Here is a 17,053-nt window from a genome sequence, read left to right as displayed (position 1 = left end):
TTTAGTCAAGTTAGGCACATTCACTATTAGGTAGATCAGCTGCCTCACCACTTCTATTGCTGCTCTTCAAATCTTTTAAGCTGTATACATAAGTGGTAAACATCAAGGAACAGGAGGTGAAAAAACAAACCGACCCACATTCTCCTTCAGCAGAAATTTCAGTTTCAGAAAAACAAACTCACTGAAACGTTTCTTTACTTTTCTTAAAAGCTTTCATCACAACTGGAGCATCAGTAAAAGAAAAAGCTATTAGGACAATAAACTGGGGGATGGGAAGAGACTGGAAAAGGATGCCAATCCTCAAAAGCCTACTAAGGAAAATGGCAAAAATAGTGAATGCTTCTGCTTGTCAGAAGAAAATACAGGGAGCAAGTAATTTGTTCCAAAATGGAAACACAAAATATTTGTGTAAAACATTGAGCTCACCCACTCTCTTACTGAAGAAAAAAAATCAAGATGTAAATAAAATAAAACAAAAACAACAACAAAAAAACCCCCATACACAAAAAAACCCCAAACCACCAAACACAACGCTTTTAAGCTTCATCTTGTTCAAGAAGAGATGGAGCCCTGGAAAACACCATTTTTTCTATTCTTGTAAGTTGGCCAAGTTTTTAAAGTTGTCTTCTCTTAAGTGCTAGCACCTTCACAGAAGCACCATTTTATCACTTACACTCTGTCATTAAACAGTCCTACTTTTTCAGTTTCTCCAAACAACTCTGTGTGTAAGGACTTCTGAAAGGACTAATTTTGCTCTAATATTTTGGAAATGCATCACCAGCGCTGAGCACAGCACTGCATAAGAGGACAAACTAATGATTTATGTAATAGGGATACTTCCGCTATTCTTTTCCAAATTACTCCTTGTTAAAATTAACTTTTACTTTACTTCTTGAACATATGCTAACTGAGAAAGTCCAGACTGCCTTCCCGAGCTGGTGAATCCCATTTGCAGCTGGCATCAGGCTAAGACTGAAGTTCTTGAAAAACGAAATTTGTCCCAAATGCTGGCCTATTCCTTACCAGGGGTAGGTTTGTTCAAGATAAACCAAGACTTCACAGAACTTCCCCCACTAGGTTCATATATACTCTGTCAGACAAAGACCTTAGGCAGGTTCCTTTGCTTTGGGGTAATTCTACTTGAGTTAGTTCACATAGAAAATTAGTAGTTTCATCACATAACTGCATAGTGGCGAGGAAAACTCTACTCCTAAGAACTTAGATATCCATAAGTTTATAGAAATAAGCCAGCTAATTAGAATTTGTCACTCTTCCCACAAATTTCAAAGAAAAACAAATGAAAGATAAGCTGATTTTCTTTCTGTGCAGACTAATCCACTCCACAAAACAAATTTAGCCAATCTGAAGACTGGAGACTGCTATATCCACTTTCACATGCTATGACCTTCACTCACACCACAAGCATCTCTTCCTTAAGCAAAGGGATCCCCTTTACTGCAGAGAGAATGCTTTTTATGTTTTTTTATTTTAAAAAATTAAAATTAACTGTACAGTACTCCACAATGATGCCAGCATTTCTTCAGAGAACATGACATACACTTTTATGTCAGGCAGTGCAATTTTTTCCACGATTCCTAACAAATCAATGAACATTTACATGTTAATAAACACAACAATAATGACTAGTGATGTATGAATAGATAAAATATCAGAGATGATAAAGTATCTTTTTATACGTATCAGAATATGGTGGTTTTGCCATCAAAATTTCAGGAAGGAACTGTACCAAAGCAACATAGACATGAGGCACACTGCTATCCAACTGAAAGACAGGAGGAGCAGCAATCAAAACACTTCTCTAAGCTCACACCTGGAAAACAAAGAACTAAAAAGCAATGCCTATATCAAGCAGGGACCAGAGCAGTGCCCCAAGACAGAGGCAGATACTTCCAGGTGTATATATTCCCTGCCCCAATCTGCAACAGCCACTGAATTAGGCTTCTTGCTCAGACACTGCCCTTCCCTTTCACAGAGTTTGCATTAGCTTAGTAATCTACGTGAAGTTTGATGTTTTCAGATCACTTCCTCTGTATTTGAAAAACATTCCCTGCACAGCTGTGGACAGTAGTCTTTGACAGGAAGCCCAATTGCTACACCTCTCCCTTCAATCTACAAATATTTCTCCAACAGTTTTCACATTGCTTTAGAAGATATTGCTGCCTGGTAGCTAAATTGACATCCTGCACAGAAGTAATCATCTGCTTCCTTTTTGCAGGATTACACTACTCTTTTCTAATTCACCCTGCTAAGATACTATCAATCTTTTAACTTCAAGTATATGTTTTTCAACAAGTGCTTTCATTTCTGATTACATGAGAAATACTGTTTTAATTATCTTGCTTTCATGCTATCACTGGTGACTGAAACAGTTAACAACAGACTCAAGAAGGTGCATTCTTTAGTTCTGTTCCAGAAAAGAATCTACTACATTTTCTAAACATCTGTATGGAGAAAAAACAAGTGCAATAAATAGAATATATTAAGTTATATGTACATACTTTAGTCATTGCTCCTGTCTGTGCTGTATTCAGTCCGGTGTGACCAGCCATCTGTGGAGATACTTGGGTTAAAGTCTCTGCCAGCACACTGCCTGCATTCCCCTGCATGGCAGGGGCAGAATACTGCATTCCTGCTCCCCTTCCTCTTCCAGCTGCCCCAAGAGATCCATTCATTACCTGCCCTTGTCCTTGCTGAGGCTGATTCATTAAACTGTGACCAGAATTACTGTTGAGAAGGCTCTGGTGTGTCTGACTGAAATTAGTATTCATACATATCCCAGGTCCAGTCTGTGATGTTGCAGGGCTGCTCGTCACCATCCCCACTTGTTTTTGTGCTTGAGAGTTCAGAGTTTGTGATGCAGGTGTGGTAGGTCCAGAGGTGCTTGCTGCTTGCTTTGCCAGGCCTGAAGCAGAAGAGTCTCCCTGGTTTAAAGGGCTCTTACCCATAGCACCCAGATTACCGATATTAGCACTGTTCGGCTGCCCTTGAACTTGACTACCAACTCCCTGCTGGACAGGGCTATTTGAGTTCACATTTCCAATTCCTGGGTTTAAGGAAGAGCCGCTGCCTCCCCTTAGAAGTTCAGAAAGTTGTTTGTGTTTGGAAGCTGCATCTGGAACAAGGTTCCCACTGCTGTTTAAAAGGCCCAACTCGCCATTGGGGATCAGCTCATCAGGAAGGTCATTTTCCAAGTCAAACAAAGATCCAAAATCTACAAGTTAAAACAGAAACACAGGTGAGAAAAACCATGACAAACAAGTAACTAAAATATTCATCTACACTACTTTCTATTAGTCTTAAACAATGACATGCATTAAAAGGTCCATCTTTACCCAAGACTCAATATTGCCAGCAAGCGAGCAAGGGTCCCCACAATGTGAACTCCAGAGCCTTTCAGAAAGCATAGTCGTTGATACATACTGTGCACATACAACCACACAGGGTAGAGCACTGGTCAATACGTAGTTTTTTCACAAGACTTTTGACAAAATGTCGTACCAAGCTTAAGAAACTAAGGTGGCACAAATACAATTATCTAACCCAACTCCTAAATTTCTCTTCTTTTAGCTAAACGAAGGCAGCAGAAATATCAAGAGATTTTTTCCTATTGATTTACTCTCCCAAAAGAGCCATTACATCACCTTATCTGACCTTCTATGTAATCCGAAACCACTGCATTTCACCCAGCAATCCTACCTCAACCTTGTAATTTATGTTTGCGCATAGCCAAAGAACATCTTCCAGCTACGCTTCGAAGCTTGATCAAAAGACAACTACATCTTCAGTAGTTTGATCCCAGTCTCACATATAAAGATGTTCAATATCCGTTTCTAGTCATTGATTTATGATCCACTACCTCAGAAGATCACAAAAGGCAGTCAGCATTTTCTCCTCCTAATGGCTCTTGAATCCAGTCACTTCTTGATCCCCAAACAGCTCAAATAATTCAAATTGCTCTCTAAGTGCTCAGCCCAATATTGACAGAGGTAATCCACACACGCTCCAGATGAGCAAAATAAATCAATCAAATCTTCATTAAGCCACTTGAAGGAACTGCTCTGCCTGGCTGGAACATTGAGACTGATAAAAAGGTGGAGGGGGTTGTTTTTTAAAAAGGAGCAGCTCAGGTTCACTAAAATATTTCATTGCTCATCATAAGCAGCATCTGTGTAACCATGTTATTTTAGTATGTAACTAAAAATAGAAAGTTACTTGACTGTATATAGGTACTTCCATGTGAAAGTGAAAGTTATATATTTGAAGACATTAGGACAAGTGCATACAGCAATATTAATAAACATGTAAGCAGACTAGCCTCAATTCATCAGAGCAGCTGTTCAAACATGCAGCACATGTCAGAAAAGTTCTCCAGTCCAAGGATGTGATCTAACCCAACCACTTTTTACTGTAACATAACAGAAATGTCTGAAAACTTTATTTTGCCCCCCAAAGCCAGCCCTGAAAAACCCTAGTCCCCCACAGTGAGCAACAGACAAATCAAATTTTTTCCAGGTTACAGCAAACAAAAATTCTTTTCTAAAGAAGGGCATCCCAAAAGCTTCATTGTTTTAAAGTTTAATTCATTCTTCAACCAAAAAAAGTTGCTGCAAGATTCCGGTTGCAAAAGTGGCGTAAGATCGTTCAGCAGGTGACAGCCTGGACCACACTAGCCGTGTCAAAAAGAAACAACAAAAAATCAAACAACAGGTAACCTGTATCACAAAGCTAGGATGCATTACCAACACATCTCAGTACATTTAAATACAATGCATTTCATCAGCATTCAAATTTTCAATTCAACCTAACTGAAGAAAAATTAATACAAGTTTTCAGATGTGTTGCAATGACCAGTGAATTACATGAACAGCAACAGTAAACATACACAAAAATGTTAAATTCTGCCTGTTTTGAGGCACGCAGAGCAGCATGTCCTTTACACAGCTACATCTTGCCATTATTACCTACTGAAGCCGATAAGCTCTGAAGAATCCCTCCAGGCTTGCAGGACGTTGGCCATGACAAAATACACCACAGCTCAGGAACAGACCTCCTATACCCTTTCAAGGTGGGAAGTAACTAACATTTTCATTAGCTAGGTTCATCACAGTATTTTTAGTTTCTCTCTTACTTGCTGCTTTTCCCTTCAGTTGTTTAGTTCACCTTTTCAGCTTGTCTTTTGCAGAAATTCCCAGTGTACCTTCAACTACATTCCTTTGGGCGATTGCTTCATCTACCCTCTTTCCCACATAACCACTTCACACTCACTATGCTGCAATTTTTGTCTCTTCCTATATATTTTAGTTTTACTTTCCTTCTTCCAAGATTGCACTATTTTTAACCTTCCATCCATTTCTAACCCCCCCTCTGATGAAAACCCCATCACCTGGTTTCAGTACGAACCTCCGTTTGGCCAGAAGCGAGTCCTCGGTGCCTGGGTCCCTGCCGCACAGCCCCCCTCCCCACACACCGACAGGCTCTGCCACTACTGGCAGCGACCGCAGCCTGGAGTACAACCAAAGCCATCCGCCTGCGCGTCACCAAGGGTGGTGACACAGGGTCCGTGGCTGAAGCTTCGCCTTTGTTAAGCTGCTCTCATCATCCTGGCTTGCTGGGAAGTTCAAGGTTTACAGCGCTTGTTCAGACAACTTTTTAAATCCCACAAACAGTGGTTTTCCAAGCTTCTGCACTCAAATTGTTAATATTTCATGAAGAAAAGATATATATTTGTGTGTGTGCACGCTCATGCGGCACCAGGGGCAGAGGAGAAGTGACAAAATGTGGGGGGGAAGATGTTGCTGTGGCTTAAAAAAAAAGAGTAGTTTTTTCCAGTTGTATTTCAAAATGGGATGCTGGAGTATAAATGCTCAAATTTTTTTTGTTTGGCTGGCTGGACTCTTAACAGTCTTGCCAGAGCCAAGGACTGGAAATGTTTTTGCAGTTTACGAAAAGAGCAAAGAAAGCATTTGGGAATACTACCCCTTAAAAACCTAAAATAATCTACCACTCTTAAGCTCCTGTAAGAAGGCTATACATTAAGGTTAGGTATGGAAGGTTTACAGCTCTGCCAGCAGTAAAATAAAAAGCAGGTAAACAGCTTAGCACAGTGGCTGTGTAAAAATTCACCGAGTATTCAAATGTTCAGGCAGTGATTAATCTTACTGCTTTTATATTTTAATCAGTTGTGTACGTTAAAAACATCAATACAAGGCACATTTTACGACAGTTATAAAATACAACAGAAAACAAAAGTCTACATACTTGAGCATGTCTGCAACAAATCCATAAAGATAAGAGATTGTCTTGGCAGTTATAAAAATATTTATACACCTACAAAAATCTGCCATAATAAGAACGTGGCCCATTTCTACTGGTAGCAAAATGAAAAGTAACCTCAGTCCCCCCATGCTCACGAGAACAACATAATTGATCCCGTTCTCAATGCTTCAACTATTTCTCAAAGTCAATGGCAGCTACCAAGAGTCTAAAAATCAAGAGACATCTTTGCCTTTACATACAGTTATCCGAAGCAATGCTCAAAAAAACACCTGCACTGAGGAGTACCACCCCAATTACTGAGCTTTGTACCTGCTTTGTCTCTCAAACCTGCCGCTTACCTACCATGCAACAGAACAGAAAAAATGGTCTTTATTTTAAAGGAGCATAGATTCCCTTAACTCATAAGGCACATACATCTAATTTCAGCGCTTAGGAAGCAGTAGAGCTGACCAAGGCTGCAGAGGCCCACCTCGTAGCATCTCATCTTTAACACAGCACTTCCAATCCTAAACCTCACACCTTTCATTACCTCTGTTACATAAAACCAAACATCCTCTTAACAGGAGAGCCAAAAACCAGGTAACATGTCTTTTGGAAGGGATGGAAAAGCACTAGGCAACTACAACACCCCCACTCTTTCCAAAGGGCTCCTTTTCCAATTTGAGAATTTTGCGTTCTTTGAGCAGCTATTTTCACACATAGAAGATAACCACATTTGAGACACACTCTCTCCCAATTTCAGTTTTATGAGCTTAAATGTCACAGTTTTCTGCCTTCCTGGACAACACTTTCAGCAACCAGAATAAAAACGATGTTCTCTTTCCTTCCAAGCCTTCACAGAAGAAAAAAGACTGCTGCGTTCTCAAGGCAGAACACTTTCATCTGTATGACTACTTGCAACTGTTATCAGGAGACTCTTTCTTAATATACATATTCAATCAATTAACTTGTTTCAATGTCACCCTTTTTTTTCCCTTTAGCTCAGCCTGGAGAGGTGACAAACATTCTAAGGTAATAAATCTCGTAAAGAAATATCTCAAACATATCACACAGCAAGCAGGAGAACTACCAAATTCAGTTTCATTTTTTTACAGCATAAACTCCACTTGAAACGTGATTAGGAATCTTCCCGTCACACTTTGACTGCCCATCCATGAGCAGACACTGAAGTCACACTGCAGTCCCAGTACACAAGCAGTATTTTCACCGTGCCTTTCTTTCATGCCAACATAGCTGTTACATTTCAGTGAGCCCAATTTTGTTTTGTAAGGCTTCTTTCAATCATGCCAGACCCCAGCAGACAAAGCCTCAACAGTTCAGAGCTCCAGCCATTCCCTAAAATTCGATGTCAGGTAACTCAACTCAATAGCCATACTGTTTGGTGCAGTCAGCAATTACCACATCCATTCCAACCTCTTTTCGAGGTTTGAGGATTCTATAATTTATTGTTTCATAAAAGACAATTAGCGCATTTAATATTTTAGAGCAATTAAACAACGCATTCATAGAAAAAAAATTTCCAGTAAGAAAACTTTGCATTAGTATCTTAACCTAATGAGACACCCAGAAAGATTGCAAACTCACGTGCATCTGACCTTGACTTTCAGAAGAAGAACATCACTTCTTCAAAATATGATGTTTAACAACCAGGTTGAGAAAGACAGCGATGAGGGATCTGGCTGGGCCAAGGAGACCCTAACAGCTGGGTGGAAGGGGATGAGGGGGAAATGAGAGATCCAATAGCAGGCATCTGGAAGCATCCCAACAAGTTGGATGCCCCAAGACTTGCATAATAAAAGTTTTGGATATTTAGCTAAATTTCTTTCTGCCTGATCTTTTGAACTACTTGCATTTGGAATGGAGAAAGAAATACAGTCTGGTTTGCTCATTCGTAAGTCAGTAGACTGGTCAAAATTGAAACACATCGATACACAGAAATGAGTCTCACCTTTAGGCATTCTAGGTACTTGCCTCTAGGAAACTCACTGGAATAAGTATCGCAGTGCTCTCTTGCTTACGGACTCACAGTCACTCCGGTTGGAAGGGACATCAGGAGGTCTGTACCCCAGCCCCTCTAGCCTCTTCTCAAAGGGCAAGTCCTCCAGTCCCCCGACCTCCTTGGTAGCTGTTCACTAAATTCACTCCAGCTCCTCCATGATCTGCCCAGTGGTGGCAGGGAGGCTGACACATCTGCGGTTGCCTGTATTGTCCTTTTAGCCTTTCTTGAAAATGGGTGTAACACTTGCCTTCTCTTGCTTTCCTACGGCTAGGATTTTAGGGGTAGGGGGACTGAGAAGGAGGCATTTGTTCTACCACGCTTCCTCTGCAACTTGTCTTCTGGCAAAGCATGATTCTCTGTAAGATGAATACCATCCAGGGTACAGACATGCAACTAAACGGTGACACAGTTCCTAAAATCAATTAAATTAGATCCATTTTGTGCATCCCAATAACCAAAAGGGACACTACCAGCTTAGATTCTAGTTAATCTTAAGTAGCTTCAAGCTCCTAAAATCTCCCCCAATCCATTTTCGTAAGACTTCAGCAACTAAGTGACTTTTCAAAACTGAAGCTCATTACACAGAGAAAACAAATCAAGCAGCTAATGAAAAAGAATCAGTTCTCTTCTAACCTCTACTGCAATGCTACCAGTGTTATTGATTCAGTTTTAAAAATGCTCCTGACACCAGCCCGAACACCAGACATGCAAGTCAGGATGGGGAAAACGCATGTTATCTATATCCTCTATACCACAACTAATGTGTTTGCTAACAACAGCTACCTGATACAGGAAAGACCAACTGTTCTGCCCCCAGCTTCTTTCTCACCTCCCCCAGAAGAGAATGGTATCAACTGAGATCCTTTCTTGATTACACTGAGTTTAGTTCCCAGCCTTTCTTTCCACTTGCACATTGTGTATCAACGTCATACCCTCAAGTTTCTCTACTGTACTTACCCAAACTGTCTCCACCATCTCTCTTTTGCTGTGCTCATAATGAAAATACAGTCTGTGTTGAAGGTTCAGAAAAAGCTAAGATACTAGCTTCTTTCAAGAATAATCCATTTTCAGATCTACTTCTACTACCCTTCCATTAAAAAAAATTAAAAAAATAAAAATCACAGATTACTTGAATGTTCCACTATTAAAAACAAGCAGTATGTAAGGGCACATTAAATGCACCTGGTACCAAAGTTAATATACAGAAACAAATACGAAAAATGCATTCAGCTAAGAAGCTAGTCTCTTATATCTTCCCAGAAGCCAGAGGGGAATAAAACCAAAACAGCCCCCAAAACACGCGGCAGAAGCAGACCAATGAGAGTGCTCACTCTGGTCTGTTCTTGGAAGCACTGGATAGCAAATGACGGATTAACTTTGCTTTCCTCTGGTCCTACAGAGCCTCTCCATAACCATTCTTCCTCTTAATTGTTTCCCAAGGTGTCTTTGCTATTTTGACACCATTGCCGTGTCTGCTCTTGCAAGTAACTTTAAATCCTACTCAGTAGCATCAACACCACGGACAAGACTATTGTCACATTGCATGTGGCAATCAGGCTACACAGACTTACTGACCAAAATGCTTCAGTAATTTTATTTGCTGTAAGAGCAGAAATCTGGACAGAAGGAAGAGGAGGCAAGCAATCTGCCTATAGACTGGGAGACCGCCGCACTGGTAACATCAGCTTCTCATTCACAAGATCATCCTGATGAAGATTAAGTATTTTAGGTATCTTGGAGCATATTAGCAGAAGCGAGATCTTCTTCTCATCCTATCACAAATGCACACATCTTTTCTGTTGCCCTGTTTTGTCAGCTGACAAAACATTTAAGTTTGGGATGACTCTTGAAAGAGAAATCATCTGAGAATCCAGTAATTAATAGTGGGCACTTGTTTAAGGCAGCATGAAATGCACAGCCTGTACCAAAACAGAGTGTTTGCATGCGAACGCCTTCAGTTAGCTCACACAACTGACAGACCCGCTGCTTCACGTTAAGGCTGTGCCACCCTCACTGCACATCTGGGAAAAAAAATCAGCAGATATGTCCAACGATGTGAATTATCTTGACAAACAAACTTTAACTGTGATGTTCCCTGGCTATAGACTTATTAAATACATAGGTCAACACAAGGCATTTCGGATTTTAAATTGTTCTGTCTGCCACACTCCCCACAACGACTGACAGCATCAGTAGTGAGAACTCCATGCTCAGTATTGCCTTCTAGCTCAGGCTGCTTCCAGCACTCCCTTCAGCTACAGAAGTCCTTCTCTGTAAGTTCCCACCTTTACGTGCCTACTGTAGAAGCGGCATAGAACAGGCCTATTCTGCAAAGACTAAACCAGCAATGATTAATATGTACTTGAAGTAATATTATGAAACAAACAAAAGTGTTACGCAAGATTACTAGGAAACAGGCAAGTTTTGTGTCTCCTTTATGGTGTGTAATAGCTCCAAAAAGTGTGTTTCCATTCTCTTTTTTATTAATGCCACTTTTTCCTCCCTATTTCTGATACCAAATTGTAAGTGAAGGGTCGTTTGCTTGGCAACTCAAGCAGGAACATACAACACAAAATAAACCAAATGTGCATAAGGAAGCAACAGTAGACATGCGCTTAAAGCTAATGATTTTTATGTATTTCACTCTAAAAAAGCTTCCAACCATAACTGACTTAATACAAAAAACCCAATGCCCTCACAAATCTATTTTACTTTAAAGCACTGATTTCAGTGAGATGAGGTTCTGAATCACTCTCATTAATACTTTCCTTAAAGGAGTTTATGAACCTTAGGAAAAAACTTCACAGCTACTACAAAACAGATTTACATTCAGTACTTACTGAATTCAAGTCTCTTGGTAATTTCCACGTTTCTTTGCTCCATTAGATGAAACGATACAGGAGATGACACAGAAGCTATGCCATCAACAACACCCACTAAAACAGCTATCAAAGTACCAGCAGGGTTAAAGTTGGGCAGAGCGAGAGAGAAGCTCGTGCTCTTCAGGTAAGACACACACAGGGCTTGGAATCTAGTATACCATTTTCCTCACTGTGCAACAGAAAGTAGCTAGCTCCGATGTCTCCCTCAGAGTTGTCCAACAGCAGCAATGAAATAATGCCTACCTGTGAGGTTGGGAGGCACGTCACCTAGAAAGAGCCACTCATTTTGACAACACTGTCTGCCTGAGGAAGTTCCCACAGCATTAAAGATGACCCTCAGAGAAATAGGAGATTATTTTACAGATTTCTATATGTATAAGTAAAAATACATACACACACACACAAAGTTACTGCAAAGCAGATACTGCATTTATCCAGTGTTCCAAGTGAGATCCTTATTTCTCAATGGTGAATAAGAGGAAAGGCAAGATGAAATGAAGCTTTTGAAGAGTATAAGTTAAGAGATTTAGATTCTGAGTGATGATTGCCAATTACCAGTGATAATAGAAGTCTCCGTTTTCTTTTGATTCACACTATGATTCTGCACAATATTTGATAGTATTTGTTGAGACATCTCTATTAAAGAGAGTTTTCCAAATAAAAGATTTAGGTTCTCTCTGTATCTTAGACATCTGAGAAGACAGATGGAAAACATAACATATGTTAAAAGGAAGATTTACAAAGCAAAAATTCTTGAAAGTGTAAACCAAATTAGGGTGGAAGTGTCAGATTTCTAAGCTATCCCACATGCTTTTTCGTTGTATGAGAACGAACCCCAGAATTTTTTTCAATCCTGTTTTTCAACTATCCCCTCCACCCTGACTTCACATTAACCTGCAGTATTTTGCTAATAGAGGAAGATTTTTGTTCATGTTCTTCTCTATTAGCAGGTAACAACAGCAAGCAAATTCTCTAATAAAAATAAATACCAAGAATAGGTGGATTTTTTTTTTAATGTGAAGTTGCAGATAGAATAGTAAAAGACGGCATGTTGCTGTAGAAATAATTAATGGCACTGGACTATGACTCCAAGGAACGTTCAGCCAGAATAGAAAGTGAATAATCTGCAACAGAAAACCGGGAATCATTTCACAAGCTATCAAGAGACCTCTGGGGTACAACAAAGACTGACCCCCCGAGCACAGCCTTTATTCCTGCCTGCTGTTGGCAGGGCTTTTCCAGGAGCTCTATGCCACAGCACGAGACAGCATTTACTGAGTTAATTTTAAGTCATGGTGGGGGGAAGGAATCAATTTGATAAACTCCCAAGTACACATGCAATTATCACTCGAAGTATGAATTTCAAAAAAGGAATGGGCACAATTGTAGGACTGCGGACTGTCACATAAAATCAGGCTGGCAGATCATCTGCTCAACTTTTCATCTCACATAGATGTTAGTGTCAAACTCCTTGGAAAAAAATCTATAAAAAACCCAAACAATGAGAAAGTATACAATAACCTGCTATCAGCAATGCTTCATGAATTGGTAAGCATTAGCTGTGCTAGACTCTCAATAAATGAGCCAATTTCTAATCTTACAAATCTCCTGTCCCAGATTACCACTGCAGGCATAAAGTTATGCAAGTCAGTCACTTAAGGTGCAAAAAAAATACAGCTTGTATCAAACTTAACACAGCTCAAAGTAAACATTTTTGCTTGGCATCATCATCTCCCATCCGCCACGCCGTCATTACACGTATATGGGAAGTCTTACGAAACGATATAGCCATGAAACATCACACCACATTTATTTCCCATCCCAGCTAGTTATGGTGCAAGTACCACAAAACAAAGGACGTTCCTGTGAAATAATTATAACTACACACACTCCTTCACCTACATCTTTTCAGAAGAAGCATTTCTTCCCCCAATTTTCTGCTTATAAATCCAAGTCTGTTCACTTAGTGGAATTACCCTTTTCCTTATTCCAGGGAGAGACAGAGAAAGCAAGCATGTAAAAGCGAGTCTTACTGTCACAGCACACAAATGACACTCAAGTTTTGCACGTACCATATAAAACAAGAGCAGATCGATTAAACAGGCTTCCATGAAACTTTTCAACTATGCAGGAATGAACCCTTCTGAAACATACATACTAATGCTTTCATGCACACAAACAAAATCTGGTTTTAGATCACCGAGACATCAGTCCATCTGAAGTCTCAGCTAAGCATGTGAACATAAGCTTAGAAAGCCTCGCTGTCTCTCCTTAAGCTACTTTGTTTTAAAGGTAGTCCACCTCTTTAAAAGTAAAAACTAAATCCACTGACATACACCTATCAGGTTTTTGGCAGGAGAGCGAGATCAAATCAGGCTGCCCATCGACACAAATTCCCTTCTGCGAAGTTCTGTAGCTCGCTGGGAGTTAACCAGAGATCTATTTATCTCGGCACATACAAAGGCACGTACGACAAGGCCAGTCTTCCCCCAGTTTTGAAATATGGGCACTGCGATGCTAACACACTGGGCCATAAAGAGAACATGAATTACCAGAGATCTCAGCCTGCAGCTTTTGCAGCAGCAGCCATACTGCTTAATCTGTTTATGATCTGAAGTTGTGGAGAAAAAAAACAAACCCCAAAACCACACACAGGAGAAAGTATGAGGTGAAAATCCAGCTCAAATGGACTTTTGAAGCCGCTCATCTCACCTTCTTTCCAACTTCACCTACTTTAGGAATTCATTAACTCATAATGCCGTTAAGGACACCCTCTGCTTTGGCCCAAATTATGATTTGTCGTTTCTGGAACTAGCATAGCTCTGCAACAGCAGAAGGCTGCAGGATACGTAACACATAGAGATAGAGGTGCTGCTTGCAAGGCAACACAGACCACCACCAAGCTACCTGCAGAACCAGTGAAGGGGCACCTGAACAACGCCGGCTTTGCTGCTGCTCCATTCAAGCACATTTTTCACAATCTGCATGCAGAGTTCAGACCAAGATCAGCTCAAGAACACTGCCAGTTCACTGTATATTCTGCCGAAGGACCAATGCCAGCAATGTACAAAATAATCACGACGCTCAACATTAAAATAATAAGCTGCCATCACCAAAGTTACTGTAACTCTACTTTTCATACAAGTCCCTTGTTTATTCTGCAGCACACTAGATGAGAATGCCTCATAACACTTAAAGAGGAGACAAATGCTTAGGCATGAAAAATACCGTGTATCTAATAAAGCAGTAATTAGACAAAAGCACTACTCCCACCTGGCTAAACAAGGAAAAATCTTTCCCATAGACACTTTACCATAGGAGCCAGCTCGTTCAATACTGCACAGCAACTGCAAGCTAAGTTAACAACCACGAGTCTTAACCTTCCTTATTGATACAAAGAGCAACGGGGCAACTGCAAAATGGGACTATCGTGAAACTTAACAATGGTCACAGTGCACATTCCTGTTATCCTTTCATCCCTACGCCCTTCTCCGAGACCAGACATTTGATTTAGCTGCTTAAGTTTAACAGGAAAGGTTGTATTTTCAGAATGTGAGTAGAGCAATTTCAATTGCACAAACTTCGCTCTGCTAAGCTGAGGAGCTATTTTTATCAGAAAGATTAAAGGCAGCTAAAATTTACCCTGACAAAAGGAGCTGCTTAACACGACCGCATCAAAGCATAAAGCAAAATATAAACAAGGACGAGCAGTTGCTTTCTGCCGAATGTTCAGGCCTGCCATCAGACCCTTCGGCACCGCACCGCTATGCTCAGTTACAAGCATTTGCAGGCTCAGAGCCTTACTGTTCAGCAACAGAACTGCACAACTGGGCCTAACACAGCCTCTTTTAAAGCACATCCCAATCACCCAAGCTGCAGCATCAAACAGCACAGGTTAATGACTGCAATTACAATTCAGTTAACCAATACACAACTTACTGCTTGTTCAGGGTGCAAGCCTCAAACCCATCTCCCCGAGCACCTCTGCTCACAAAGGCAACTTTTCAGGTTACAACATAACTTTTCCATTTAAGCCTCAGCGCAAGGGAGCAGCCTCGTTTAGGTTCAGGAGCACGTTATTTCATAGCAGTCGCTACTCTATTTGTATTGCCTGCTACAACGCAGAGAAACCTTCAGCAATCTTTCAACAAGCAGCATTAGCTGCTGGCAGCAAAGCTAAAGAGATTTTTTTGGAAAAAGCACTTCTGAGTGCACAAACACTACCTGCACTCTCAAGCAGAAAGGTATTTTTGCCTGAAGAACACTGAGACAACAACAGAATGCTACAGACACACTCCCACTTGTTCAAAATACAACCTGAGGTTTGCCGTCCCTGATGACCAAAGGCCCCCTCAGCTGTGTAAAACTTCATGCAGATGCTGGAGTTTACGTATCTAGCACTGCACAGAGCTCAAGGAGACGCATTAGAACTTGCTGAACAGGACGTAATTATGACTGAAGCATTCCAGAACAGACCAAGTGAACTTCAAAAAAGAAAAAAAAAAAAAGACACCGCTTCAAACATCTTTCACTGGCTCCCAGTAGAGTCTAAAATGTCTAGCTAAAGAATTAAAGAAAAACTGTGTTTTCCCTGAGTTACTGTGGTACATTTACTAGCAACTTGCATATCATCCTTCCGAATGATAGTCCACCGCTTCCACGAAAGGGATTAGCATAGTTCAATCACAAGACCTCACTTAGATATTCTCTGCCAAATCTTACTCTCAATACAGTTTCTTTTTGGCATGTTTCATTTGTTTGTACGCTGAGAAGAAAAAGATTCCAGAAAAAAATGCAAAAGGACTGAAGTATCTATAAGCTATTGCCAAATGCAGATTAAGCAAACCAAAAAAAACCCACAGAATTTATCAGCTCAATTATAGTAATAATTTTTTCAGTCTATAAAAACACAGCAGGCATAGCATGATTAACTTATCACTGTCCCTTCAACAAGATTCATTAATCTCTGAAAACAGAAATGCAAGTCCAACACACTTCGTGTTCAACATGGAAAGACGTCACAACACGCACACATGCTCTTATGCACACACGTGCGTATTTACAATGGGCACGCGCTTGCTGGAAATGAGAAATTTTGATGTGTTTTATTATCTACAAACCCATTACAACTGAAAAAAAAAAGCACGCCAAAGACAGTACGCGACATACAGACAAGTCGCAGCGACTGCCAGCCTGCTGGGCATTTCACCATGCAAGCAACCCCACAACTTAAAATTTTACCTGCAAATTCTTTGGTTTTTGAGGAAAAATGCTCAGAACAGTTTGAGCCAAGCACCTTAAACCAGACTCACAGGTGGTGAGATAAAAAAAAGCACAATATCAATATGCTATTAGGAAGTTTTTATTCCATAGGGTGCCGGGCACAGTGGAAAAAGCTGCCTGCATAGGGCTTTTAGTTGTGGGCGATATATGGGTTTTAAGGAGTAGAGATAGAAACCCCGACCACCCCCTCCAGAAGTCGGGTGGTTGGTGTTTCTGATGGCTGGGTTTTTCTCCTTCCCTACCCGCACCCCACTCACCTGGGCACCCCCAGCATCCAAGCCAAGGCGGATCCCTCCAGCCCTTCACCATTAAAACGAAAGGGGTGGTCGATGACGGGAGGAAAGGGAAATTTAACTCAAAAAAAAAAGCCTTACCCGTCTCTCCCGACCGCTATTTATAGCCGGGACGGTACTTGGCGTACGGGTCCCGCCCGGTAACTTCGACTGGAGGAGGCCCGACCGCTCCGGGAGGGATCCTTCCCCCCCTTTCCCGGCACCTCGCCAGGCCGGTTCCCACCCCCGCCGGGAACCGCGGCAGGGCGGGCGGTTTCTCCCCCCCCCCGCCCCCCGCCTCCTCCGGCGGGCGGTCGGGC

General features: G+C 41.1%; 1 protein-coding gene across 5 annotated transcripts in view; it reads right to left on the bottom strand.

Annotated features, from left to right (window-relative positions):
- The window catches only part of CREBBP (CREB binding protein), a 96,762-nt gene extending 79,907 nt beyond the window's left edge, over nt 1-16,855 (bottom strand). For 2 of the 5 annotated variants that reach the window (XM_010578358.1, XM_010578355.1), the window contains exons 1-2: nt 16,836-16,855; nt 2,520-3,232 (exon numbers count right to left, since the gene is read on the bottom strand). In XM_010578358.1, coding sequence (XP_010576660.1) covers nt 2,520-2,966 — 447 coding nt within the window. In that variant the 5' untranslated portion in view covers nt 2,967-3,232; nt 16,836-16,855. Of the gene's footprint in view, nt 1-2,519; nt 3,233-16,835 lie in introns of those variants that run through there. The other 3 variants (XM_010578354.1, XM_010578357.1, XM_010578356.1) reach the window with 2 other exon arrangements.
- Between the last annotated feature and the right edge of the window lie 198 nt (nt 16,856-17,053).

Source organism: Haliaeetus leucocephalus, unplaced genomic scaffold, assembly GCF_000737465.1.
Source record: "Haliaeetus leucocephalus isolate CR32 unplaced genomic scaffold, Haliaeetus_leucocephalus-4.0 Scaffold636, whole genome shotgun sequence".
NCBI classification, from domain to species: domain Eukaryota; kingdom Metazoa; phylum Chordata; class Aves; order Accipitriformes; family Accipitridae; genus Haliaeetus; species Haliaeetus leucocephalus.
This window is presented reverse-complemented; position numbering and strand designations above follow the sequence as displayed.